The sequence below is a fragment of the Galleria mellonella genome, unplaced genomic scaffold (genome assembly GCF_026898425.1).
Source record: "Galleria mellonella isolate WM207_F2 unplaced genomic scaffold, CSIRO_AGI_GalMel_v1 utg874, whole genome shotgun sequence".
NCBI classification, from domain to species: Eukaryota; Metazoa; Arthropoda; class Insecta; order Lepidoptera; family Pyralidae; genus Galleria; species Galleria mellonella.
In genome coordinates, this window is record NW_026442167.1 from 726445 (window position 1) to 754316 (window position 27872).

At 35.4% G+C, this 27872-nt stretch overlaps 3 protein-coding genes across 4 annotated transcripts; 1 reads left to right on the forward strand and 2 right to left on the reverse strand.

The window, feature by feature from the left end:
* The first annotated feature begins 533 nt into the window (after positions 1-533).
* LOC113518882 (FK506-binding protein 59) lies at positions 534-11788 on the forward strand. Of its 2 annotated transcripts, none has more exons than XM_026903905.3 (7): positions 534-902; positions 3436-3578; positions 4770-4890; positions 6058-6453; positions 7536-7807; positions 8071-8181; positions 9956-11788. In XM_026903905.3, exons 1-7 carry the CDS (start codon positions 701-703, stop codon positions 10130-10132), a joined length of 1422 nt encoding a protein of 473 aa, XP_026759706.2. In that variant the 5' UTR covers positions 534-700; the 3' UTR covers positions 10133-11788. The 2 variants fall into 2 exon arrangements, with proteins under 2 accessions (XP_026759706.2, XP_026759707.1); XM_026903906.3 differs by having other exon boundaries at positions 535-902; positions 8071-8188.
* Positions 11789-12687: 899 nt separating this feature from the next.
* On the reverse strand, positions 12688-26799 carry LOC113514652 (mitochondrial protein C2orf69 homolog). Its single transcript, XM_052902180.1, has 10 exons — positions 26565-26799; positions 22725-22877; positions 21827-21954; positions 20506-20610; positions 19439-19547; positions 18894-18994; positions 17231-17401; positions 16086-16192; positions 15236-15348; positions 12688-14788 (listed from the first exon to the last, which is right to left on the reverse strand). Exons 2-10 carry the CDS (start codon positions 22848-22850, stop codon positions 14639-14641), a joined length of 1110 nt encoding a protein of 369 aa, XP_052758140.1. The 5' UTR covers positions 22851-22877; positions 26565-26799; the 3' UTR covers positions 12688-14638.
* LOC113518849 (TWiK family of potassium channels protein 7) lies at positions 24583-26521 on the reverse strand. The gene has a single exon (XM_052902181.1). The coding sequence runs from the start codon at positions 26220-26222 to the stop codon at positions 25152-25154; it is 1071 nt and encodes a 356-aa protein (XP_052758141.1). The 5' UTR covers positions 26223-26521; the 3' UTR covers positions 24583-25151.
* Positions 26800-27872: the final 1073 nt, after the last annotated feature.

Below are 27872 nucleotides of genomic sequence, written 5' to 3' on the forward strand. Positions count from 1 at the left end.
GTAACTGAGGTGCGTGTAGAAATAGATGGATGAATGTAGAGGAGGCGATAGAGGTCTATTTTAATGCTCTGACATTTGTCGTTTTATTATTTCTGCTTACCCCATTGAGAAGCAGACGGGACGGATATGAATGAATATATAATTTTTAATTTAGAGAATTTCTATCCTAAATTTACTGATGCTGTTTACATACTTAAAAATCTATCCATGTTTTAAAACGTTTAAAGCATGAATAGATTTTTAATTTTATATACCTAAATACGATTAACCATTTCGATATCAAACTCTATAGAAAAATCTGGAAAAGTCAGACTAGTATATTTTAAAGCATGTTAAAAGTTATTATTTCAAACAATTATCACACTTATCAAAAATAGTCTATTGCTGTAGGTACTACTTTTACTAAGTCTATTACCGTTTGTAGGACAGAGACAGAAACTTTTTTTTTATCTTAGTGACAGATGTCATGACATATGCAGACCGTGTACAGACATTATTACAAATCGTGACACCTAGACCAGTCTCTGTAATCTGTACTATACATCTAGAAAATTCCATAGACTTCACACCACATTTTCAATTTTTTTAATTCACAAATTGATTGACCGGCGTTCCAAGTGTCTATACGATCCTTTTGTAGGGAATTGTTGAACATTTACGATTTTCAAGGCATTTTTCGAATTAAAAATAATTGAGAAACATGACTGTGGATCAGGGCGTAGATATTTCAAAAGCAGGCGATCGCGGTGTTCTGAAACGAATCATCAAGGAGGGTGAAGGCACCGACACTCCCAACCCTGGGTGCCAGGTTACAGTACATTACACAGGCACATTACTAGACGGTACTAAGTTTGACTCCAGCAAGGATAGGAACGAGCCGTTCGAATTCCAACTGGGCAAAGGTAAGTTGTGAATATAAAAAAATTAAACAATTTGAAAAATTAAAACCCTTATACCAATTAACTATACATAACTATTTTATAGGTTATTTATATTACTGTATTAAATTTCTCATATTATTTAAATATTTATTAATCATTTCTTATCCTTATCAATAGCGTAAAGTTCTAGAACTTGTGAGAAACCTATTAAAGACTGCAGGGTCTGCAATACAAACTCTATTATGATTCATGTAAGATGGGCTTTTTAACCCTCCTGTTCTTTATCAAGTGGAGCTCTCAGAACTCTTAAGTCCTAAAACTATTGAACTTATAACCTAAGTTCTTAAATTCCTGTTATTTAGTTACATATGTAACTGTATAAATTATATAAAAAAAAACTTAAGTTTTTTATGTCTCTAGCTGTTGGAAAACAAGAGAGTCAAAAGTTTCGTTAATAAAGTTTATAAAAAGCATAATCAATAGTCACATGTACAACACATGTCATTATTATGATTTTTATAAACTTTATTAAAGAATTATCACAATTATCAGAATGTCTAATATTTCTGCAAGTTTAATAGTGTCTAGTTCTAATATAGTTTATTATAGAAAATTCAAATAAGATTTTTTCAGTTTCACTTAAAAAATACTGCCGTAAAATTAGAGTAGTTTTAAAGCTAGAAAATTCAAAAGAAATATTAAAAACCTATAAGTTTTGTTGGCTACAATTTTATTTTTTTATTGATAGCTTTGGTGAATTTAAAAATCCACCTAAACCTTTTTTAAATAACTTACATCCCTAAAATCAATCAAAATCCCTAAAATAAAAGCCAGCACCTTTTTGTTGGTGAACTTTATTTTACAAGTCCATATTTACATAATAAATATCATATTTCAGGGATCTACTAATTTTCTTCCATCCTCTCCCCTTCGTTTTTTTTTTTGCATATTTGTTTTTTTCCATATTGATATCTATATATCCTTTTTTTTTTTACTTTAATACCTTTAAAAAATATTTTATCACTGAAACTTAGTCTAATCTTCAAATGTTAATATTTGTAAATGTATTTGAATTTTGAATAAATTTAACATGGGCTTAAATTTACATTTTAAATTTATTGTCAGTGAAGACTGCTAAATTTATATTTCACTTGGACCTTACATATTAATGAGGACTAAGTTATTATGTCCCGACTGTGACCCCACTTTGTGACCCGAGATGGGTTTTTTGATAACTACTACAAAGTTGTGTTCTCTATGTCTATAGTATTTTTTTTATACCAATATTAAATAATGTATCTATCATGTTTTTTCTTTCTCTAACTTATGAGAGACCTACTTCACCATAAACGTGTGACAAACAAATCCATTGATGGAATCATTATTACTACCAAGTACATGAACTGCAATGATTTCATTTCAGATCCATTGATGATTCAATGTTGTTTATAAGGTTAAATGAGACTTCAACATACAACATCTTGTTGTAAATGAGAATGGTAGAATCATTTTTCAAGATTCACTTGCTGCTTGTCTGTGGAGCTTCACAGCAATATTAACCATTTTCTAGAACATTCTAAGTTAGCCTATTCTAACCATGGTGTCTTGGCTGATAAGATAGATAAGTTGTGCTCTACTTTGATTACCATTTGGCCTTGTCTAAGAGAATGCATATTGTGCTGAAAACTAATCTATACTGCAATACAATCATAACTAGAGCAAATTGTAAAATAATGCCAACACCGTGGTGTGAGGACCTGGTGATCTGTAACACAGGTTTATCCTACTTCAGACACTATTTCTTCACAATACATTAACTTATGTAACCTCCAAAAATAAATATATTACAATATAATAGATGTACAACTGATATTGTGAAGAGAATAAACTTTATTATTATTATTCTTTAATAATTACTTCTCTTCGCTTCTCTAATAAATACACCCTACCTAGATGACAAACCTGCATCACACATACTAGCAGCCTTGCAGAGTCAATCAATTGTACTCTAACAATATTGAGGTAGATTACCAGCAGGTCTAGTTAATACACATACATATACTAAATTTCATAATGTTCCATAAGCAGTTAAGATGCTTCAAAGTAACAAACAAACTTTTATATTTATAATAATAGTAATAAAATAAAATAAAAATATTCCTGGATTACAGATTCTTTTTTAAATTGTAAATATGTTTAAATAGTTAATGTTGACATCAGCAACATCTTATTTTTCAGTTTATTCTAGAACATAGGCCTCCTCCATATTTCTCCATTGGTAATGATTCCTTGTAGCTTGTCTCCAGCCTTTAGGCAAATCATCCTCCCATCTTATTGGCTTACCTTAATTTCTTTTTCCATCACGTGGATACCACTCAATTAAATCTTGGGTCCATTTATTTTTTGATGACCTCATGATGTACCCAGTCCATCGCCATTTGAGCTTTTTTATTTTATGTGTCACATCTGTAATGCCAGTTCTTTTTCGAATATAATATTAGAAAGGATTAGCATATATCAGGCAGTAGTAAGTGACTTATTATGTACTTTTCAGGTAGTGTAATCAAAGCATGGGACATTGGTGTGGCAACTATGAAGAAAGGGGAGGTGTGTGTACTCACATGCGCTCCGGAATATGCGTACGGTGCTGCCGGCAGCCCACCTAAGATCCCACCAAATTCCACACTGCAGTTTGAGGTGAGTACATGTTTTATAAATGATAATGTAAATAGTTGCCCCAACTGTAACGCCCTTAGTGTTGCAAGCGTTCATAAGCTACAGTAATTATTTACCATTAGATGGGCTTTTTTTTAATGGGTGATATTGGAATGGTAACCCCACCTGCGCTATTGGTATACACCAACAGGGCACCAGTGAAGGATGATAGGTGAGAATAAAGAAGGTCAGTTAGCCCATCGTGACAAATTCATCAAAGAATTGTTCACAATGGTTTCCAGGAGGAACCATGTGGAGGTTGACCTAATAGGGCATATTGCTAGCAATGAGGTTGCCAAACTCTATTGCTAACAATCCCTTTCCCCCTATCAGATGGGCTATGCTTGTTTTTCACCTTCATGGTATAAAAGAAAGATAATCTGTGATATATGTTTTTGCTCATAATATATGAAGGATGATAGGTGAAGATGGAGGCCACGGAGTTGATTTATCGTGGTGAATTATCCAAGAATAGACAATGATTACCAGGGGGATCATGTGACAAGGTATATTACTCGTGACAGGACCATAAGAACTAATTATTAGCAATCTCATGACTGGTAATTGCCATAACATGATGTACCTACCTTGTTTGCCATTTTTAATAGTATATTTTTTCTATGCAACTTAGCATTGTAATCAAGCTGATAGCCCACTTGATGAAAAGTGGTAATAGCTTAAAGTATTTTTTTTATGTATGTGTAAAAATTTATGTATTTTTATGTTTTATACTGGCAAAAAATATTTTTTGAGACTATCAAATTAATATATTTATTTATTTAACACTTTATTGCACCAACATAACATGATTTGTTAAACAATGTTCAATACGTATAGTGTAGTACAAAAGGCGGTCTTATTGCTAAGCAATCTCTTCCAGACAATCTTTGGGTAGAAAGAATTAAAGCATAAATAGGTTAAGAGATAAGTTTAAACAAATTACGCGCCAGAATTGGTCGCAGTATCTATAGTTGATAAATGACTTTATGTTTAATGAATGTCAATGTTTTATTCTCACGATCTATTCACACACTTTGTGGTTTCATGGGAACCATTATACATAATAAATTGATAATAATAAACAGTATAAATTATAATCTATTATATATTTGATATGGTGTTTTTTATACTTTAATTTATTAAAAGATATGTATAGTAACTTGGTATTTTCAGATTGAAATGATTGACTGGAAAGTAGAAGACTTGAGCCCTGGTAAAAACAAGGGAATCCTAAGGCATATTTTGGAACAGGGCAGTGGTTTCGAGAATCCAAATGATGGCGCTCTTGTTACCGGTAATATATTTATTTATACTAGCTTTTATTCGCCACTTCGCGCGACCGGAATGTGGTAGTCGATCAAGAGTCTATTTTCTTCTCCATATAATATTTCAAATAGTATGTAGTTTACAATCATGAATAATAGTTGTTAAAATGTCAAGATATAAAAATTGTTAAAAATTTGGTTCCACATAAAAAGAACGAATTTCTATTGTGGCAAAACTAATTATTTTGTCATTGATAAAATTTCTATAATACCAAAGCCTTAGCTTGGTGATAAACAAAACATTTCCTTTAATTTTTTTATACATACTTAATTCTGATAATCTGACTAAAAATTTACATCAAATTAGGTTTAACACTTATACTTTTTGAAAGAGAGTGGTTCGTGAACACTATTAGCTATATGTTGGTTGTTTAAATTCATTCAGAGTCGACTCACACCGCCGGTCAGAGACCAGTTTGTTTATGCTTTCAACTTTTAGAACAAAAGTAACTTGAAAGTTGGTCTTTGAAATATTACCGGCATACACGGTATTATTATTTTTTTTATCACGGAAGACTTCCCCAGACATTTCCATCGACACGAAAACTTTTTAGAATCATCCAATACTTAATATTATAGAGAGGATTTGATTGTTTGTTTCTAATGGATAAACTCAAAAATTACTCAGCCGATTTTAATAAATTTTACACCTATAGAAAGATACATTGTCAGAAAGTAATATAGGCTTATAATTTTCTTTTGAATTATATATATTTTTTTTTTTGCCCACTAAATTGGGATAAATCCTACGTGTGGATTTCAGAAGTAAAACTAATAGACTTCTGCTAGATAGCGTATTAATGATAATACATTTTTAAGACAAACCAGTGTTTAAATAGATCTTCAGGAATATAACTGTGAAAATGCATTTAATTTGATGCAGTAATTTTTACGTGATGCCGGAACAAACATACATATAAACGGACAGACAATATTTCTAAAAAATAATGGTTTGGCCTCTACTAAGATCTTTCATATTATTTTTTAAACATCTCCCTTGTACAGATTTTGTCGAGTTACAATTTTATTATATAACTAAAATTCAAAAGAATTCTTAGAAACTTTTTATTAATAAGGATAAGTTAAGCCTTAGCCGCTAAGGGATATTTGTATTAATTACATTGTTAAACTTGCAGTTGAGTTGGAGGGTAGATTGGCAGCAGACGGGAAAGTGTTTGATAATAGAACAATCACATTCTCTCTTGGCGAGGGCATCGACAGCAATATATGTGAAGGAATCGAGAGAGCACTAGAGAAATTCCTTAAAGACGAAAAGTCCAGGCTAACCATCCAACCGAAGTATGCATTCAAGTCTGAAGGCAACTCTGAACTAGGCGTGCCCCCTAACTCTGTTGTGGAATACACGGTCAAATTAGTCAACTTTGAGAAGGCAAAAGAAAGTTGGTCCATGGACGGTCAAGAGAAACTGGAACAGGCGAAGATCTTCAAAGAAAAAGGCACTAACTACTTCAAAGCGAGCAAATTTCAATTAGCAATTAAAATGTACAAGAGAGTAGTGTCTTTAGTAGATGGTGAGTTGGCATTTGGTAGTTTTAATTTTTTTTTATATCGTGAAGTAAACGAGCATAATAATAATAATAATAATAATGTGGGGGGTGACATCCACCGAAATCATTCCAATCGTTATGTCGGTAAACGGTCTTATACCAACCAGTCTGGAACAACATCCCAGACGGTTGGGATTCCGAGGCGGCTCACTCCCGGGAAAGATGCAGAAAGCGGTGCTCTTAGATTCTGCCCGCATTGTACGCCGGTTTCTCTCCCTGGGGCCCTGAACCTCGGCCGACTGTGCTCTGCCGGGGGTTACTTGCCATCTCCTCTCCTTAAGAGGGGAGATGAGATTTTTTTTTTTTAATTTAAAAAATAATAATAGTATTTCTTTATTATAGATTACAAAGATCCATTTTTGTTAGTAATAATTGACTTAAACCATGTTAGTAGAAAAAAAATACAAAAATCATTTTATGGCCCCTGTAATAATTTTGACCCACAATGACAGGATCGGACCATCGTATTTATTACACAATGCCCACAGAATGCCGTTACTGCTGCCACGCAGTCGGTATAAAAGAGATGCGATCCGTTTGCGTCTGATGGCATAGAAGTCATCTGTCCATGTCGCTGCAAACATTGTGGATGCACTAAAACGTGGCAACCGTAACAACACCCTGAAAACATTATTGTATTGAACACGCAGTGCGCTGTATGCCCGCATAGGACTTACCTGATAGTAAGTGATTACCGCCGTCCTTAGGTACTTGCTATATCTCAGAAGATGCAAGTGTATGACGGCCTTTGAAGGAATGTGTTCTATTCCTAAGTTTCAATGACGTATCTGTTCCGATATACTATATATATATATATATATATATATATATATATATATATATATATATATATATATATATATATATATATATGTGTGTGTGTGTGTGTGTGTGTAAACCTCATACTGATCTGATACCCTACTATAATACATACATGCGTCCAATGTTTCACAACATTCATTAATTGTACATACATTGTAAAATTTCAATTTACTCAAGCAACGTCGCGGATTATAACTAATGTATTAAAATTTTACGTGTTTTAGATCTACCAGAAGACGCCAGTGAAACAGAAGAAAATAAAACACAAGCCAAGGATCTCCTGCTGTCTGCCCATCTGAATCTCGCTCTAGTGTATCTAAAGGTGACACCTGCCCATCACTTCGAGGCAAAGGATCATGCGACGAAGGCACTCAAGTTCGACCCTAAGAATGTGAAGGGTCTCTTTAGGAGAGGCCAAGCGTTATTAGGCTTAGGTGAAGCGGAGGCTGCATTGAAGGATTTCCAAACTGTTGTCGATGCTGAACCACAGAATAAGGTAATTATATATCACTAGCGGCTCTTCCCGGCTTCGCACGGGTGGACATTTTTACAACATACAAAAAAAATGGTCCACCTAATGGAAAGTAGTAGCCATCGCCCATAGACATGCACAGTACCATGGATATGATAGAGTATACTGTTTCGCCCATGATACCAGTGCTATGCCATTCCTGAGGACTTAGGTGTTATTCCTCTGTACCCTTTAAATTCAATGCCATATCATATGTAATACTCACGTGAACTCCACCATCATTGCAGGCGGCCGCCAACCAAGTGATAGTGAGCCGCGCCACCATACAGAAGCAGAAGCAGAAAGAGAAGCAGCTGTACGCGAACATGTTCGATAAGTTCGCCAAGAAGGACACGGAGGTAACAGGTTCGCATGCCTTGTACCGTGCTACGCATAGATAAAGCATCTATTTGACACCACACACATAACAAATCTTAAATTCACAGTGTTTTTTTTTTTTTAATATTAGTATACCTATAATCATACTGCGTTTAAATCTATCTTTTACCTCTTTTTTAGTTATATTTAATCATTCCTCTCTATCCTTAAGTTGCCTGGAAGAGATCACTATTGAGTTATAAGCCGATTGCTGCCTCTTTATCGTGCTTTTGTAATTAAGTTTTTTTTTTTTAGTGTACATATTAACCTTTGTATTCTGTATCATTCTTTGGTGGAAACAATACAGAGTTTTCATTCATTCATTTATAAGTGACTTACAAGATCAAATAGAATGGAATATAATGTTCTACCAGTTAGATGTAACATTTGTTCTAATCATAGATGTAGTATAAAATACTCACTAACAGACTGGAAATGCAATCACATAGATTAGTAAAAAAGTATTTACACTATTGTGCGTATAGTACTAGTGCATGCATGTGACAGTTCAGAATGTATAAGGAATTGAAGTTGCAAAAAGCTATTGTTACAATTTCAATTCCTTACAGTTTGCAATAATTTACATATTTACCATATTATATTTTTTATTCTAATTGGACGTTCAGAACTTTATTTCGATTAGGTTGGATATTTTTTTATCAATTCTTATACAATGTTTAAAGTGGTCTTATACTACATGGAAAGTATATAAATTTGTAATTTTTTGTCTATTTTTTTTTATACGACTTAGAATGGCAAACAAGCTGACATAATAGAGTATACTGTTTCGCCCATGATACCCCCCATGCGTTGCCATTCCTGAGGACTCAGATGTTATTCCTCTGTACCCAGTAAATTTACGCCTGTTACCACTTAACCGGGGAGGGGGACGGATTGTTAATAATGCAGACTACCAGCCCCATTGCTAGCAGTATACTCTATCAGATCGATCTCCACCTGAACCCTCCTGGAAACCCTCGTGCTGAATTCCTGATGTATTCATTACGATGGGCTAAGTAACCTTTTCATTCTCACCTATTATTCCTCACTGGTAGCCCGCCAATGTATACCGTTAGCACAGGTGGGGTTGTCATTACATTATCATGCATTAAAAAAAACTGCTCATCCGTTACGTGAGCCGTCAGTTTCTTTGCCATTCTAAGTATCATAAAAAAAAAGAAAAAGTAACAAATTGTATTGAAAATTACATTTTGTATAAATCCATTATGCTTGTGTATTCACACAGACAAAATACGCCACATGCTCCAATTCTCTTTTCACACTCTACAGACATATGGATACTAAACCATTATTTTATGATTGTGGTTTATGTTTAAATGGATTAATAGAAATATTTTGCACTAGCGGCCCGTCCCGGCGTCACACGGATGGACATTTTTAACATTTCCCTTCACTGCTCTGCCCCTATTGATCATAGCGTGATGAAAAGTATACTATAACCTGCCCAAGAGTATGAAAAACAATTGTACCAAGTTTCTTTAAAATCTATCGACTAGTTTTTGATTCTATAACGAACATACAGAGAGACAAAAATTTTACTGATTGCATTTTTGGCATCAGTATCGATCACTAATCACCCCCTGATAGTTGTTTTGGAAATATATTTCATGTACAGAATTGACCTTTTTACAGATTTATTTAAGTATAGATTAACCAGTAAGAAGTTTATTGCTAGTTTTTTTCCTTCTTATATATAATGGTTTTTTAAATCTTTCATTACATTTTTCAATACAGTTGGAGAAGCAGAGAGCTAAAGAAGAGATGGATGTAATAGGCGAGAAGGTGGGAGAGTGGGGCGCGGGGGAAGGCGAGTGGACCGACCAACAGAGAGACCGGAAACCGACAGAGTTCGAAAAGGAAAATCCCAACATCCTCATGTTAGACAAGGACGGACAATTCGAGAACATGTGAAGCGTGTGCCGCAGTCTCGCTCCACGTTGGTCACAAGCGTCTTGTCAGTGGCTGGATAGAGAATTATTTGTCCAAACATTCCTATCTGAACAGAATTTGTGCCTGATAAAGCGGCTTAGTGTGTTATGATTACTTAATTTATATTCATGTAACTTGTAGTACAAAGTCTATATTAGGGTTGAACCTGCCTTGTAAAACTATTAATACAATTTATTCCTTACCAATGCTGTGTATCTTTGAAATCCTTGTGTAAATGTACTGAGAGATTTAAAATACGACCTGATTGACGCGGTCAGAATAGTTTAAGTATATAATTTACAGTGTTCAGTCTAGGAAGTGTGTGTTGACTCCAGCCCCAGTATTCAACATAGTCTATTGCATGTCTTCCATCTCGCTTACACACCAATTAGAGGAAAAATATGACTCGAATTTATTTTTATAAGTATCTTGCGAGTCGCATGCTTTGATTAAAGATTATTTTATTGATTAATGCCTGAGCAAGTTGCGTTCAACCCTTATATATAAATACATAGGCACAGGACACGGTCGATAAAATTCTCAATGTGATCAGTCGTGTATGAGTAACTACAGGCATGTTACTGTTTCAACTAAATGCCTACCCACCTACATGTGCCTTGTATAAAAGAATACTGTTCACTCTCCTATGAATGAATCGCCGTGTACTGTGCTCCATACTGTGCAGTATTTTAGTAACTTACACATTCACTTAACAATTTTATCAAACTCGCTGTAAAATGATTCGCTTTAACCCTTAAAAGCCTGATTTTTTAAATCTAATTAAAAAATATATAAGTGTACCCTTTACTGTGTTTACTAATGGGGAAAAATAGTAAAAAAATCAAAACGATATTTTTATATATTTATTTTGAAAGAAAAATTGGTTATATGTAAACAGCCAAATATTAAAATAAAATCGATTGTAGGCGCCCAATGCGATATATAACCCCGGTATCAAATTTGAAACTTCAGGTATTTAAGGGTTAGGACTAATGCTTAACATTTTATTTACAATTTTATTTTTATTTTTGTAAAAATACCAATTAATCTTCAATGTGTTTTTAAAAATTGAATATCAACTGCCAAATGGCTTTCCTCAACGCCCCGCCCTGTCGAATAATTTTAGGGTTGTGTATTATGTATGTTACATAATATTGTTTACATTATGTAAGGTTTTACATTTGATTTGTGAATCTAATAATGTTACTGGCTGTGCAACATTATGAAGTAATTTCTGTAAGCAATAAGACACAATTTAAAAAACTAACTGTGAAATTACTTAATTTGTACTCTTTGCTTCTAGCAATAGGATTGAAATTGATCAAATGCAGACAAACGTCTGCAAATTGTGAAACGATTCTGTATGTTTTTGTTTGTTTAAAATTGAAAACTGTTTTTTTTTTTTTGTCAAAAATAAGTTTTCATTTGTAATGTCAAATTTTAGTAAGTTTCTTAGGTAAGTTAACGTTTTATCTATGGTTGTTTTATTGTTTATGGTCTGGTTATATCTCATAGTCTTGTTAGTACAATAAAGCACAGCCATAATTTTTTTTTTTGTATAAGTATTGCTAATTTTATAATTTCGTACACTTATAAAGTCTTAATATGGATGAAATTAAATAAACTGTTACGAACGGATATTGTGTAATTATTGCTCTTGTGGCCAGGATCTGAGTGAATAATCGATGAAGAACAATCATTGACGGACATTTTTTATTAAAAAAAAATTTTTTTTTTTTATTCAACTTAGAATGGCAAACAAGCTGACGGCCCACCTGATGGAAAGTGGTAACCGTCGACTATAGACATGAGCAGTACCATGGACATAACAGAGTATACTGTCTCGCCCATGATATCCCCCATGCGTTGCCATTCCTGAGGACTCAGGTGTTATTCCTCTGTACCCTGTAAATTCACGCTATATCCCACTCTTTAAACCGAAACACAGCCATGCAAACACAACTGCTTCACAGTACAAACACGAATGCGACAGAGGTACCCAAGCAATCGACTTTTGTACAAAGTCTCCCGCTGGTATATTTTATGAGTATAAGAAAATTAGGCAAGATATCATACCACGATATATAGGAGAGTAAAATGTATGTATAGAACTGCATATACTTTCCTATTATACAGCGACAGTAAAACTACCTTGTTTTTTTTTAATGGGTAAAAATAGAATGGTAACCCCGCCTGCATTACCGGTATACGCTGTCAATGCGTAATGCAATCAGTAACGGATCATAAATGAAGTTAAATGCAGGTCAGCTTATCGTGACGAATTCCATAAGAATTAACACGATGGTTCCCAAGGAGAACCGCGTGGAGGTCGACCTGATGAGGTAAATTGCTAGCAATGGGGCTGTTAGATCCGATCAATAATAGTCCCTTCCCCCTCGCTAGATGCGTTTTCGCTAACATCTGTTCCCTCATATGTGCACGGTAACATAAAACTACCTTTAAGTTAAATTTGTTTACCACTTATTTAGGTGGACTTAAAAATTATTGGTATCTACAACTAGAAAAGAAAAATAAACTCATGTCAAAATAATTTAATTTTCTCATCTAATTTAAAAGTACGGTCAAATTAATACAATTAATTACTTAAAATATAACAATCTTCTCCATTATGGTAAATTAATATAATTTCGCCATATCAATTGTATTTTTTTTTTACTTTTTTGACCAGTAAACTGTAGTACAAATGAAAGCGGATATAATGCTATAGGCGTTCTCTACCAGCCAACCTTAGTAATGGTATAATGTACTCAGATCTAATTTTATCTGACCGTGATATAAAGGAAGAAATCTCGTTATTCTTATGGAAAATAATTTATTAAAACAGTGTTTTATAGTACATAATAAATATTGTCTGCAAACAAATCTCCATGAAATTAAACCTAAATTAATACTGATTTACTTCTTAGTCTCGTTTATGGTAGCGCCAAGCTTTGGGCGATGCGTAGTGCCTATTTAACAAATATTGCGTTAACATTTTGTACTCGTTTAGTCGATTAGAATTATTGTTTAATTACGCTTCCATTAGTATGTGTGTGTTTGCCAACACTTAAAAATTTACTAATTTAATCTCTGACTGCTATTTAGTCTATGCACATTTTACGTCACGTGTTTTACCATTAATCTTTAGTTAATATATAGCAAATCGGAGCTTAGTGTCAAACGTTCGGCGTCCAAACAGCAAATGACCAATTATTATCTATCAATCGTCGTATACGTGTTGCAAACCATACGTGGGCTGATTAACGGTAGGAGATTAATGGCATTAGTTATGTAACACAAAGGAATTACATACGCGTCTCCATAAACGAACCCTAAGGGCCCTCATTTTATAATTTAAATATATTATTTAAATTAATCAATATTTTTTTCACCTGGTTTCTTTTATTTTTTTACAGTCATCAATTTTACGACATACACACTTTTACTTTTTTTTTTAATTTATTTATAAACTTAGAATACTATGATATTTGTACTCTTGTTAATATTAGTGATAGTGATTTTATCACTTTTTGGTTCTTGATTATTTACTTGGTGTTGCCATATGTGAATGCACGCGTTAGAACTGTCAAGTGTTAGTGTTATCATTTGGTGCCGTGACCAAGACAACCATATATTAATAAATATATATTAATAATAAATGAGATCAATTTTTACTTGACAAGTAAATATTTAGGTCTACTATAAAATTATATAAGCAACTTGCAAGCGAATGTCTTAAATTTGTATAAATAAATAGTACGTAAATTTATTACGATTCAAACCCGTAAGACCGGATCCATAAGCTTATTGTAGCTTACTATAAAACTAAATTTTTAAATAACCATTGACATTGAAATACTTAAGTTACATAAGTATTGTAATAATAGACACATAGTTCTGGTGACCATAAAATTTAGTGCCCGTTTTCTCTTACTTCACATAAAGTAACAGTTTCTCATCGAGACAGGCTATATGCTTGTTTGCAATCTTCGTGGCATAAAAAAATATATTACTGGCGATCTTGCCCGACTTCTTACGAGTAGATAAAAGTTTTAAATATAATATATAGCTTATGTTACTCGTTGTTTATATAGCTTTCTGTCAGTAGAAAGATTTTTAAAATCAGTTGAGCAGTTTTTTAGTTTATCCGTAACAAACAATCACCTTTGCTCTTTATAATATCAGCCCCCCAGACAAGTGGCAAGCGAATCCATCGATGGAATCGTTATTCAAAATGAGTCCATGAGTTAGAATGAGACATCCGACGTTGGTATCTCATTCTATCTCACGGAATCGCTAGCGATATAAATTCCATCGATGAATTATCCCTATTTATCTAGAGGGCCTGTATTGAAATAGAATTTAGTGTAAACATCTAAGTATGTTTCGTGCATGTGAACTCTCGGTTGCAAAAAAGCATTTAAAATTTTATTTATGGCACATATAATCGAGGTGCCTATATTTGTCTCAGTAGAACGTGATAACGTGCTAGGGCTCCTCGTCAGAGGCGGAGGAGACATCAGCGGCGGTTGACGCGGCAGCGGCCGTCTGCTGCGCCGTCCAGAAGCTGGATAACACTTCGAAGTGCATCTGCAGGGAATGAGCGACGCCCGGCTGTTCGTGTAGGTAGCGGGTTACCTGCGCAAACACATTATAGGCGTTTTTATAATTGTAGTAACATGGCACAGCCGAACACAATTTTAAGATTATAACGATGGATAGATATTTGTTGCTCTTTCACGCAACTTTTAAAAGCTACTGAAAAGATTAGAATAAAATTTGGTGCACACGAAGGTTATATTCTACCTACCTACTTTATGTATTGATTTACGCAAGCGGAGCCGCGGGATATAACTAGTCTTTAATACTTCAATGGTTAGAAATATTACAAAAATTATGTCTAACTTTTCAATTGGATTGATCAATCGCGAGATCCTTCAATAGTAAAAAAAAAAAAGTTAAGCGCTATAAAAGGACACAGCGACTGCTATAAATCCAAGCGGTCGAAGAGTTAATATATCCTAGAAAGTATTTTTATTCTAATAAAGTTGGTAAAAGCACGAGTTACAAATATGATTGTCATACCTTAGCGCCGAGTTTCTTCAGTAGACTCGTGAACGCCTTCTCTTCTCTGCCGATCCAGGGCCGCCCCTCATCTTGCACCTGGTACGGGCTCACGTGGATGTAAATATTTACATCTGGCCAACAAAAGAGATCTAGGTGAATTAGCCTCCCCCATAAGGGGAGCTTTTTCAGGTAGTTTCCACGCTTCCCAGGCGTATTGGCAACGGCAGTTAGGCTTTGGTGACGTTTTAAGAGGGACACTGCTGTCCATACCTCGACCACTGCCCATCAAATTTTCTTACACACGGGAAATGTACGTACATGGTCATACAGTTATTTTTTTTATGTGTGATAATGGAATGGTAACCCTGTCTGCGCTATCGGTATACAATGGCGGGGCACCAGTGAGAAATGATAGGTGAGGATGTAAACAGGTCAATTAGCCAATCGTGACGAATACCACTAGGATTAATCACAGTAGTTTCCAGGGGGAGTCGCGTGGAGGTCGACCTAATAGAGCATATTGGTAGCAATGGGGCTATCAAACTCCATTGCTAACAATCTCTTTCCCCCCGTCTGATAGGGTGCATTGCTAGTTATAGGGAAAAGAAATCCCTATACTAACAATCCCTCCCCCGCTACTGGAAACGGCTTATCCAAAGCCAGGGGACTACAGATATCTTAAACCGCGGGATATCGTTAAGGTAACACAAAGGATCTATGAAATGATGGTATAAGGCAGGGGGAAGCACAAAAGATCCCGATGGGTCGACGTGCATCAGCTTAACTGACCCCATATGCGAATATAAGATCCCTCCCCCCCTCCGCGTTACGATGTAATTATACTAGGAGTGGCGAGCTAGCTACGTACCGAGCCGCGTGAGGGTCTCGAGCAGGCTGCGTGCCGTGATCCAGGTGTTCTTGCCGCCCGCGTGGCCGCCGTCCAGCCACCACATCTCCGAGATGCGCTCCATGAACCTGCCCGTCGCGGTACCACAATAAATAACAATTATTATTAAATAATAACTCTTTAATGCACCAAAAACAAAAATACACAATGGTAAGTGAATAATTCAAGTGAAATACAGTAACATAAATACAGAGGGCCTACCATGAAATGTTTTCCGAAATTTCGGAGACGAACGAAACACAAATTTGATGTTAAAATTACATAATACTTACCGTTTAAAAACATTAAAAATATTAAAATATTATTCCTTTGGACTTTTATGGTAGGATTTGTGACAAACGAAATGTTAAGCACCATTTGCTGGGACGTATTAGGTATGAACGAAAACACGAAATTGAGTCCGAAACTTCGGAATTTCATTTCATGGTAGGCCCCCAGATTTAAATATACACATAAAGATACAAAAGGTGGTTTTATCGCTAGGTTAGAGCTAATCTCTTACAGACAACCTTTGGTTAAAGGAGAACAGATAGAAGTGGGTAGAATAAACTACTTCTATTGTATTTATTTAGTTTCAATATACGAATTGCCATATATTAAAACATATTGTTAAATAAATATCAATGTTAAACGTTTTTGTTTAACATCAAAATATCTGATAAGTTCAAGTGATGTGCACTATTGTATCGAATCAAATCAAAACACGATAATTCACCAGTTTTCCACAATAAAAAAAAAACTATTTCAATTGTGACAAAACCAGTTATTTTTATTTAAAAAGTAAACTACTAAAACCTATTTGAATAAAATATCTATGGGACCAATCTGTAAGTACATCCTTTTTAATAAAAAAAAATATTTTTTAAATTGGTTTGCAACTGATAAAGATATGAGGTAACAAACCATAAAAAAGACCAAACAACCGAATTGAGAATCTCCTTATTTTTAAAGTCGGTTGAAAACTGCAAAAAAAAAGACTTGTCACTATCAGAACTATCACGGACGATATGTAGGAAAAGAAAAAAAAATCTAGCCAGTTCTTTGCCGCAAATTCTTCCTGATCTAAATAAAAGGTAAGGTAACATATAAGTGGCATGAAGGAACACCTCAACATATGCGCGTCACCAGGAGTGAGGGTCTTGGTGTAATGGAACTCGTATATGAGTTGGTTGAGGACCACGCAGCCCTTGCTGAAGCCGACCAGCGCCAGCCGGCTCTCGTCCAGCGCCAGCCGCTCGCGCCACCACAGCGGCTCCACAGCGCCGCCGCCCTCCTCGCTTCATACAACAACATTTACACGTCACTACAAATTTATCATGGGGAGTGCTCTGAGGAATTGTTCGGTTCGATACCTGCTGCTGATTTTCACCATCATACTACCCGCCATAAACTAAAATTTCATCCCAACCATCTGGACGAGTGGCGGTCCTCCACCGTGCGTTTTTCAAGGCACTTTCTCCCACGCACAACCGCTCTTTGGAATCAACTTCAAGCAGCAGTATTTTCGAACCGATACGACAACATAACCTTCAAGAAAAGAGCGTATTCTTTTTTAAAAGGCCGGCAGCACACCTGCAATGCCTTTAGTGTTGTGGATGATCATGAGCGACGGTAGTCATTTACCACCAGGTAAGCCGCATGCTCGTTTGCACTCTGTTGTAAAAAAAAAACTACGCTGGACAAAGACTGATGCTAATATTAGACAGAAGTTAAAGACAGGATTATTAATAATGGGCTTTAGTAGCTCTAATAATATACCCTGTCAGGTCTACCATCCTCATGCTCCTCAATCAGTGTCTAAATTGCGCCCACCATGTACCCTCTTGTACAGGCAGGCATTCCTGTCATGTCCCCTTATGTCTATAGGCGACGGTTACCAATAGCGTCAGCTTGTTTGGTTATATAAAAAAAAAAAAAAAAAAAAAAACCCAATAGCGAGGACAGGGGGGAGAGGGATTGTTAGTAATGGAGACTGAGAATCCCATTGCTAGCAATATACCCAACCAGGTCGAACCTCCTCGCGGTTCTCCCTGGAAACTATCGTGGTTAATGCCTGATGAATTCATCATGATGGGCTAACTGGTCTGTTTTCATTCTCATCTATCACCCTTCACTGGTGCTCCGCCAGCGTATCCCGTTAGCGCAGGTGGGGTTACCATACCATTTTCACTAATAAAAAAAAAAAAGCGAGAACAGGATGTCTTTAACACTGTACTGCAAACTATAAAAAAAAACCCTGTCAGGTCAACCTCCTTATGGTTATCCCTAAAAACTATCGTGCTCTATTCCAAGTGAATTCATTACGGTGGGCTAACTGACCTGTCTTTTCATTCTCACCCTCACTGGTGCCCGACAGCGTATATCGTTAGCAAAGGCCATTTACATTATCATTCCATTATCAATCATTAAAAAAAAATGACAAATAGCACCATCTAGTTACAAATTTGTTTAGATGTAAGTACCTTCTCATTCCAAAGGGAGAACTATGTTCAGCAGTGAACAGTATACGAATTAGAAGATGATGGTGATTAAATAGTACATGCCAATTTTAAATGATAATATTTTCTTGTATAAATATTTTAGAGCATGGCTTTTCAGTAATTGAGTTCTTATTTTTAAACTTTTTTTTTTAAATAACCAGTCATTTTAATAGAAGTAGCAAATGCAAGTAAATTGTTCGTTTGTCTTTACAAGAATAATATTAAGAGACTATATTTAAAATAAATTAAGTTTTACATCACAACATCCATTGGAACTAAACCTACTCACGGCTTGTGTTCGCACTCTGTGGTCTCTGCGTCGCCCGGAACCGCATCACTTTTGGTGGAGCCGTTCGAATTGCTGTGTTCACCATGATGTACAGAAGCGTTCTGTATTGTACATATTATATATATTTCAGTCATATAATTAAAGCTTTGTAAGATTATAATTAAATGTAATAAATAAAAGTATTATTAATTTGTAGGTACTAGTTTTTACCCGCGACTTCGTCCGCGTAAACGGGTATGCTCACTGACCGCGATAAAAAGCCTATATTGTATATAACATTATATTACCTACAGCGCCATCTGTTAAATGTAATCTGAAGTTGCGAATCCAATACAAAATTACTTTAGTATTTTGTCAGCTTTTTTTTAATAATGAACAAAAAAAATATGCAAATCGGTCAAGCTCTTTTTATATATAGGGGTGGTACATATATACATCAAAACATACATATATATAAAAGATAGAAAAGTAAGATTATGGTGTCAGTGACCTTTCACCAGCACAACATTACAATCCACAGATTATAAAAAGCAGGTGTTATTTACGTGTAAATCTTCTATGTCGATGTCTTCCGGCAAACTGATGGAGGTGACCGCTTCGAGCAACTCCGACGTAGGCATGGCTTTCAATCTATTGCTTACTCCTTGTAGCAATCTGGAATGTAGATAACCGACGACTGGATACATCGCAATAGCATAGCACTACATTGCATCATTTTAACATCACGATATGAATAAACAATGTAATCATTCAGAGGGCCTACCATGAAATGTTTTCCGAAATTTCGGAGCCGAACGAAACACAAATTTGATGTTAAAGTTACATAATACTTACCGTTTAAAAACATTAAAAATATTAATATATTATTATTTTGGACTTTTATAATAGGATTTATGACGAACGAAATGTTAAGCTTTATCTACTGGGCCGATTTAGGTATGAACGAAAACACGAAATTGAGTCCGAAACTTCGGAATTTCATTTCATGGTAGGCCCCCAGGATGCTTACATAAAAATCCCATCACGATGTTTGTTCATTGTAATCTAAGAAATTTTGCCGACAAGAGACTACAGCATGGGGATCTTCAAAATGAAGTAAAGAGGTTTCTTCTTATGGTTGCAGGCGCTCATAGGCTACGGTAACCACTTACTATCATGTGGGCCGTATGCTTGATTGCCACCTCAGTGGTATAAAAAAACTGTTTAATTAATTTTAATGAAATTTTATAAAGTGTATTTTATTTTAATGGATGATAATAGCATGGTAGCCCCTCCTGCGCTATCGGTAGACACTGGCGGGGCACCAGTGAGAGATGATAAATGAGGATAAAAAGGCAGGTCAGTTAGCACACCGTGAAGAATACACCTGGAATTCAGCACGATATTTTCCAGGAAGCCAAGAGGAGGTCGACCTGACAGGGTATATTACTAGCAATGAAGCTCTTAGATCTTCATTATTATTTTTTATTTTTATTTTGTTTATTATTACAAAAAATCTGAATTTCAGAAAACATATTTTATCAGCATTTAGAAACCACGTAGGTATATATATATATATATATATTAAAAATCCCTTCCCTCCAATATACATAGATGTAGCTCGTAGCCTTACCTCTCGAGATGGTGGAGGGCGCTGTGCGTGGGCGTGTGGTCTGGCACTCCCGCGTTATTGCTCGGCACGAAGTTGTCGTAGCAGCTGAAACTCTTGTACTCTATCCTGTATGCAACACACTGCCGTTACATTGCAGCTAACAACAGATGGCAATTGGTGCTGTGACCTGCGGGTCTATCATGAAATGAAATTCCGAAATTTCGTACTCAATTTCGTGTTTTTGTTTATACCTAAATTGGACCAATAAATGGAGTTTAACATTTCGCTCATCATACATCCTATCATAAAAGTCCAAAGGAACAATATTTTAGCATTTTTAATATTTCCAAACGGCATGTATTAAGTATGTAATTTTAACATCAAATTTGTGTTTAGTTTGGCTTCGAAATTTCGGAACACATTTCATGGTAGGCCCTCTGGTCGAAACTTCTAGATAAACACAGGTAAATTATTATAGTTTACCTAAACGATCATGATCGGAGGAAAAGGGATTGTTAGAAATGGGGTTTGAATATTCCATATATATAATAATATGCCCTATTAGGTCGACCTCCATGTGGTTCTCCCTGGAAACCATCTTGAACAATTCTTGTTGGGTTCGTCACGATAGGCTACCTGATCTGCTTCATCCTCACCTATCAGTTTCACTGGTGTCCTGCCGGTGTATACCGATAGCGCGGGTGGGGTTGCCATACCATTGTCACCCATTAAAAAAAAACTATCACGATCACCATGCAACTCGGTCTATCCAACCCTCTTCTTTTTACTGCTGCGCAGAGGCATTTCTTCACAACGTGGCAATAAGATCGCCTCGAAAACTACTCAACCGATTTTAACAATTCTTTCACCTACAGAAAGCTATATTATCAGCGAATAACATAGGCTATAATATATTTTACAAAAAATTGTGAATCCCTACGAAATACCTACGAAAATTAAAATAATGTTTTTAACCTAAGATATAAAAAATTTGCCTATTAAAGTAAAAAACACTGATTTATTTTATCTGTTATATATTCTATCTATCCGTATGAATTCGAAGCAGATCACTAGTTTAATATATAGTATGCATACAACCTTAGAAACCATATTATCATATTTTGCATGGTTTAGAAGAAATATATGCATAAACAGACAGAAGCAAGCAGAGACTTTGTAATATTTACAATTTCTTATCCTAATCCTTAAGATCAAGGACTCAAAACCATCATGTTACAAGGTGAAAGCACAAGTAATGCTTCTGGTGTTTTATGCCATCAGGCGGACGTATGCTTGATTGGCACCGTCATTGTACAATTGGTAATATAAAGTGAATACATACCTAGACGGTCTCACAATCAATATATGCTTGTTGGGAAAGTACCGGCCCAACATTCGAGCCGTGTTCTCCAAGTTCCACTTGACATAGTTCCTGTTGTCTCTGTGAGCCTGCATAACCTCCGGATAGTCCTACAGAACACAAATGATGTATTATAATTACAATCTACTAGATAGTAGATTGTAATTAGATTCCGATTAGAATAGGCCCCTTCCTTTCCTGTGGGTGTCGTAAGAGATGAATATTAAAATCTCATCGTTCGATCGATAATCGATATCGCATCGTTCAACCTTCACGATCATATTCCTTTTTAAAAGGCCGGCAGCACACCTGCAATGCCTCTAGTCTTGCGAGTGCTCATGCGTGGCGGTAGTCACTTAGCATCAGGTGGTCTACCATGAAATAAAATTCCGAATTTTCGGGCTCAATTTCGTGTTTTTGTTCGTACCAAAATCGGTTCAGTAAATGGAGCTTAACATTTCGTTCATCATAAGTATGTACAACAAAAAAAAAGAAATACAATAAAATACATTTTCGAGGTCGTAATCTTAATATTAAAGGACTAGTACAGTTTAATTGGCGAGATTTTTTTTAATGGATGATAATGTGATGGTAACCCCGCCCACGCTATCGGTATACACCGGCGGGGCACCAGTGAGGGATGATAAGTGAGAATGAAAGAGCAGGTCAGTTAGCCTATCGTGATAAATACACCTGGAATTTAGCACGATGGTTTCCAGAGGAACCACGTGGAGGTCGACCTGACGGGGTATGTTGCTAGCAATGAGACTGGTAGTCCGCATTACTAACAGTAACTTTCCCCCTTTTCTAATAGGTGGGTTACATGACAATACAACACTTGTAAAGTGATTGTATTACCCTTCCTAAGTGCAGTGCGTACCTGGACATCACCGCCGAAGTAGATAAGCGTCTGGGGAGCGAGCGTGGGCCGCGCCGCCGGCTGGAACAGCGTGTCGTTGAGCCGCCCCTCGTGACCGGCGACGCGGCGCAACCGCAGAGGGAGCATCCCCACTTCACACTGGATATGCCATCGCTACACAAATATACAACATTTTATAATTTCAGCCGTTAACTATCCGCTGCTGAACATAAGCCTTTCCCATAAGGGGAGTTTTGGCAGTTGGCTAGAATTGAATCAACTTCCAGCAGCAGTATTTCCGGACTGATACGACATCATAACCTTTAAGACAAGAGCATATTCCTTTTTAAGGCCGGCAGCACACTTGCAACGCCGTTGGTGTTGTGGGTGATCATGGGCGGCGGTAGTCACTTACCATCAGTTGAGCCGCATGCTCGTTTGCTCCTGTATTGTAAAAAAAAAAGTTTCCACGCTTGGCAAGCAGGTTGGCAACCGCAGTGAGGCTTTTAGAGATGTTTTAAGAGGAACGCTGCTGCCCATTCCTCGCCCTCCCTTAGTCGCCTCTTACGACATTCACGGGAAAGGAAGGAGTGGCACACTCTATGTCGGGGCCCACACGGCGATATACAATTATCTTCAAGCAAAACTCCTTGTAGGATAGACAGAGAATGGAATGCCGAAGGCCACTATTCTTATATGCATATCTTTTTACATTTTCATAACTCTTTAGATATAACACGGTCTCCTTGAGGAATAGCAGATATACGGTTTTCTGTTACAGGCTACTGATTGCAGACAATCAAAATTGGCCGTACCTACGTTGAATCAACGACTATCAAAACGTTTATTACATCTAAATAGAAAAAACCTCAAAATAATGATAGGGACAATAACGGGTCATTGTCCATTAAACAAACATTTATACACAATAGGAGCCACAGACAGCCCTCTATGTCGAGGCTGTTTCGACGCCGAAGAAACGACTGCTCACGTAATCCTGGAATGTGAGGCTGTGGCCCATCAACGTTTAGAAATCCTTGGAACGGTGAGGTCGCTCCGTGAAGCCTGTGAAGAACCCAGGAAGCTTCTGCGCTTCTGGGCGGAGCTAGGTTGGCTGTACTAGCCACGACTCACACGCACAACGGCCCAAATGAGAGGCTAAGCGCGGAAAACAGTCTTTCTCACATTCACATTCACGGTTTTCTGTTGGTAGTTATTGCATCTCATTTTAATGTATTTTTATGCATTGTGTATTTTTTTTTTAAGTCAAATTACGTATGGCATGGTAAGGCAATGGATATACGTCGACGGGGTACCGGTGAAGAATGAATTCAGGTCAGTTGATGTTTTGTCACGAACTCATCAGGAAAAACCTGAATTAACCTTCATTGGACAGGTTATCTATCACACTTTTCATTTTTATTTATTTATTAGAGGGTCTAGTTGCCTAGGGCACTAGGTAAATCTGTATCACGGGAGTCCATAAGAGATTATCAAGAGAGTGCTTTACGAATATAGATCAGTGAGTTCATTTGTACAGAATCGAACATGATATGAGGACATTGTAAATTCATATAAAAATTTTTTGTTCCACCGTCAGCTTATTTGCTATTTATAATTTACAGTTGAATTGCCACTAGTGATTTTCGAGACGGGTGTTTAAAGTGTAGTAAAGCGCAGAATAGAAGGCGCAGGTTAAAACTCCGCCTACCAAGAATTTTTTCACTATTTACCTTTATGAAGTAAAACAAAAATATGCTTATGAATGATTAAAACAAGGCCCACAATATCAAGATTAATGCTGAATAAACTAATATAATAAGATGGAATAATTCTATAATATATATTCATAAGTATGCTTTTTAAATAATAAAACAAAAATTAAAAATAAATTATGTATTCATAACAAATCACAAATGCATGCTTCAATATAAGCAACATAAGACAATTTTATTATAATCAACTTAAATAAATATTTATAAATATAAAAAGAAAGAGTACATGTAGACTCTGGAAAAAAACTCTCTACAAACTACTCTGGCACAGAGTTAATAGTACCATACCATACATATCATATATTAAATATTTGGTGATAACAAATAATGCTGCTCAATTCTGCCACTTTCTTATTTCTATGAAAATAGAAAGGAAGTTATTAAACATTGATTACTTATATTTTATGAAATGCAAAATTTTTACTCTATTCATTAAAAAAAAGTACACTTTAGAACAAATTAAAATGTCATAATTTTACATAAATTCCTCCATTTCTTAGCTTTAACCAATGAAAGTGTGACAATATTTGATTAACAATAAGAGAGAAAAAGAGAGAGACTTTGTACTAAAGGTAATTTCAGTTCACTTCTCAATTATTAGTTCTAAGCAGTTTATCAAACTTCTTTTGAAGAATTAAAAAGTATACAAGCAACTTATTCTTGTAACGCCATATCATTTTAAATTTCTACTTTGTTTCTGATGGTAATATTTTGTATCATTCATGCACACTGTTATTTTCAAGGTGATATCATCGAGACAATTCTTCAAGTCCTCTCTAAGCTCTCTGACTTTGACCCTCACATCTTCACACATAAGATTGTAGCACATGGCCACCAAGCCCATACCAAGAAGGACATATATGAAGTTTATGACTAACTTCAAGTGAGAACCACCAGCAGAATCAGATATATTCGCTCCCGGTACAAAGTCTCCAAAGCCAATCTTGCATAAACTTATAACACAGAAATATGTTGAGTCCAAATAGTTCCATTTCTCCCAGGCCCCAAACATTATGGTACCTGTTAAGATGTAAAATGATATGACCCAGAGACAAGCTGTTGACGGCACTGTTATTTTTTTTTTCGGCTGTATCTCACCATCCTCAAATAAAGGGTCATCCCTACGGCTACATTCATGTGCAGTAATATATAACCACTTGAAAGTCTTAGCAAGCACCTTGCCCATGTTACAGAAATACAAAACATAGATTGGTATACCAAAACATGCATATGCTATAGTCACAATTTTGCCCCATACAGACTTAGGTACTATATTCCCGTAACCAATCATGGTGAACACAGAAAGAGAGTACATTAGAGCGGCAGGGAATGACCAGATATCCTCAGCAGTCCTCCCACTGTAACCTGTGTGGACAGCAATGGTGATGTTGTTTTGGAATAACTTTAACACATTGTTTACTTTGTGCATCCATACAGTCTCATTGAAGATGTTTACGCTCACTGTAATATTCCACAATTTCTCGGCACAGTTCAATCTCCAATTCTTCACATCCTCCAACTGCAAGTCAGGGTTGTCTTTCTCAATGTGCATAAAGCCTGCTGCTCCCAATATTGCATAGCACACTACAAGCGCACCGACACCCACTTGAGTAAACATAAAAGCAATGAATTTTCTGAAACAATCTTTGATTTTCTCTCTTGGGTCACTTTCTACAGTTGATGTTGAGTCTCTGCTTCTTATTGATCCATGGAAACTTGAGTGGACTGGAAGTTGCCGTTCCATAGTCTTAAAATTGCTATTATATGTTGTTCCAGAGGGTGGTATGGCGTATATGCACTGTAAATCGTTTAACGCCGGCTATTTCGGGAATTGAATTGGCGCGGTGCCAAATAATGTTTGAATACAAAACATTGCAAAGTTAGAGCTTCATATTATTAAATTTCTTTTAAATAATAGTAACATAATGAATATTGTAGTTTTTTATTGAAAAACGGAAGATTTTTATTTATTATAGAAAAAAAAATTTTGGTAAGTAGTTCCGGTTTAGTGTTTAATCAGAATTTAAAAAAACACTATTTACATAATTTAGAAATACTTTACAAAAAAGAAATGAGTTATACTTACCCAACAAATAAAGATTCGAATTCCTTAACCACTATCAGTAAAAGAATTAAACAAAATAACATACATATTTTATAGTAAATATTACGTGTGCACAGTAATCAACGCAATTATAAATTTTAAGCATTAACTTCCCAAAAAGTAGAAAAATAATTAGAAATACTTATAATTTAATAAATATCTGTAATTGTTAATTGAAACTTTACATTTTTTTTTCAAAAATTTGACAATGACATAAAAGAATACAATACAGAGAAATATATTCTTGCTAGAAATCAAATGACAACGACAATTATTATCAAATTTGACTCTGAGGGTATTTTGTAGAGTACTTAAAATGGGGTGAATAGGGTTCGGGTTATAAATAGGGAAGAATTACGAATGAGATTTGTAGTAGAGAAAATAAATATTATTGATTTCATATATTAATGAAAATCGGTTGCCCATCCGACTGCCAAGCATGGCAACTACTGACAATCCTCCCCCCCCCTTTCTAAGGTTAGGCTTATGTCTAGCAGTGGACAGTACGGCTAATATATTATGTATGTCATATTTTTTTAATTTTTTTTTAAATATGAATATTTTTATAATACTTAGAATGGCAAGTAAGCTGATGGCCCAGCTAAAAAAAAGTGGTAACCATCGCCTATAACATATTTACAGTACCATTGTCATCACTGAATACACTGTGATGACTATGTTAATTTTCATAATTTACCACTTCTGAGAACTATGGTGTTATGTCGTACGTATCTTATCTAATATTTCTAATAATATACAGCATAGTAGAACTATGAATGCGACAGAGACATCTAAGTAATCGACAATTCTATATAGTTTGTGTCTAGTAAATGGAATCCTCTTTAAAAAAAATAGTGTCTAATAACTTTTACAAGTTTAATGTAAAATAAAAATTATTTAATAATTGTAATATTGTCTTTGACAATCTCGTTCCTTTTTTCCTATTCACCCATTTCTGTTCCAGTTCACCTTCGATCTAGTATAAATAGTGCCTATTTTTTTAATTATTGTGTATTTAATCTTATACTTTAAAAAATCAGAAATACGTAGAATGCGTAAAATATGACAATTTGTCTAACAAAATGAAGAAATTAAAGTGTGAAGGTCGATTTTGTGTCTATTCACCCCTTTTACGGTATATACTAAAGATTTTGGAATTGTTTTTATGTATCTATTATCTACCTACTTCTTTTTCGACTCCTACAATTTTCATAAATTAAATCAAAATAGGCACATTATTACAAAAAAAGCTTATTTGCATGCCGATGGGGTGCCATTGTGTTATAAAAC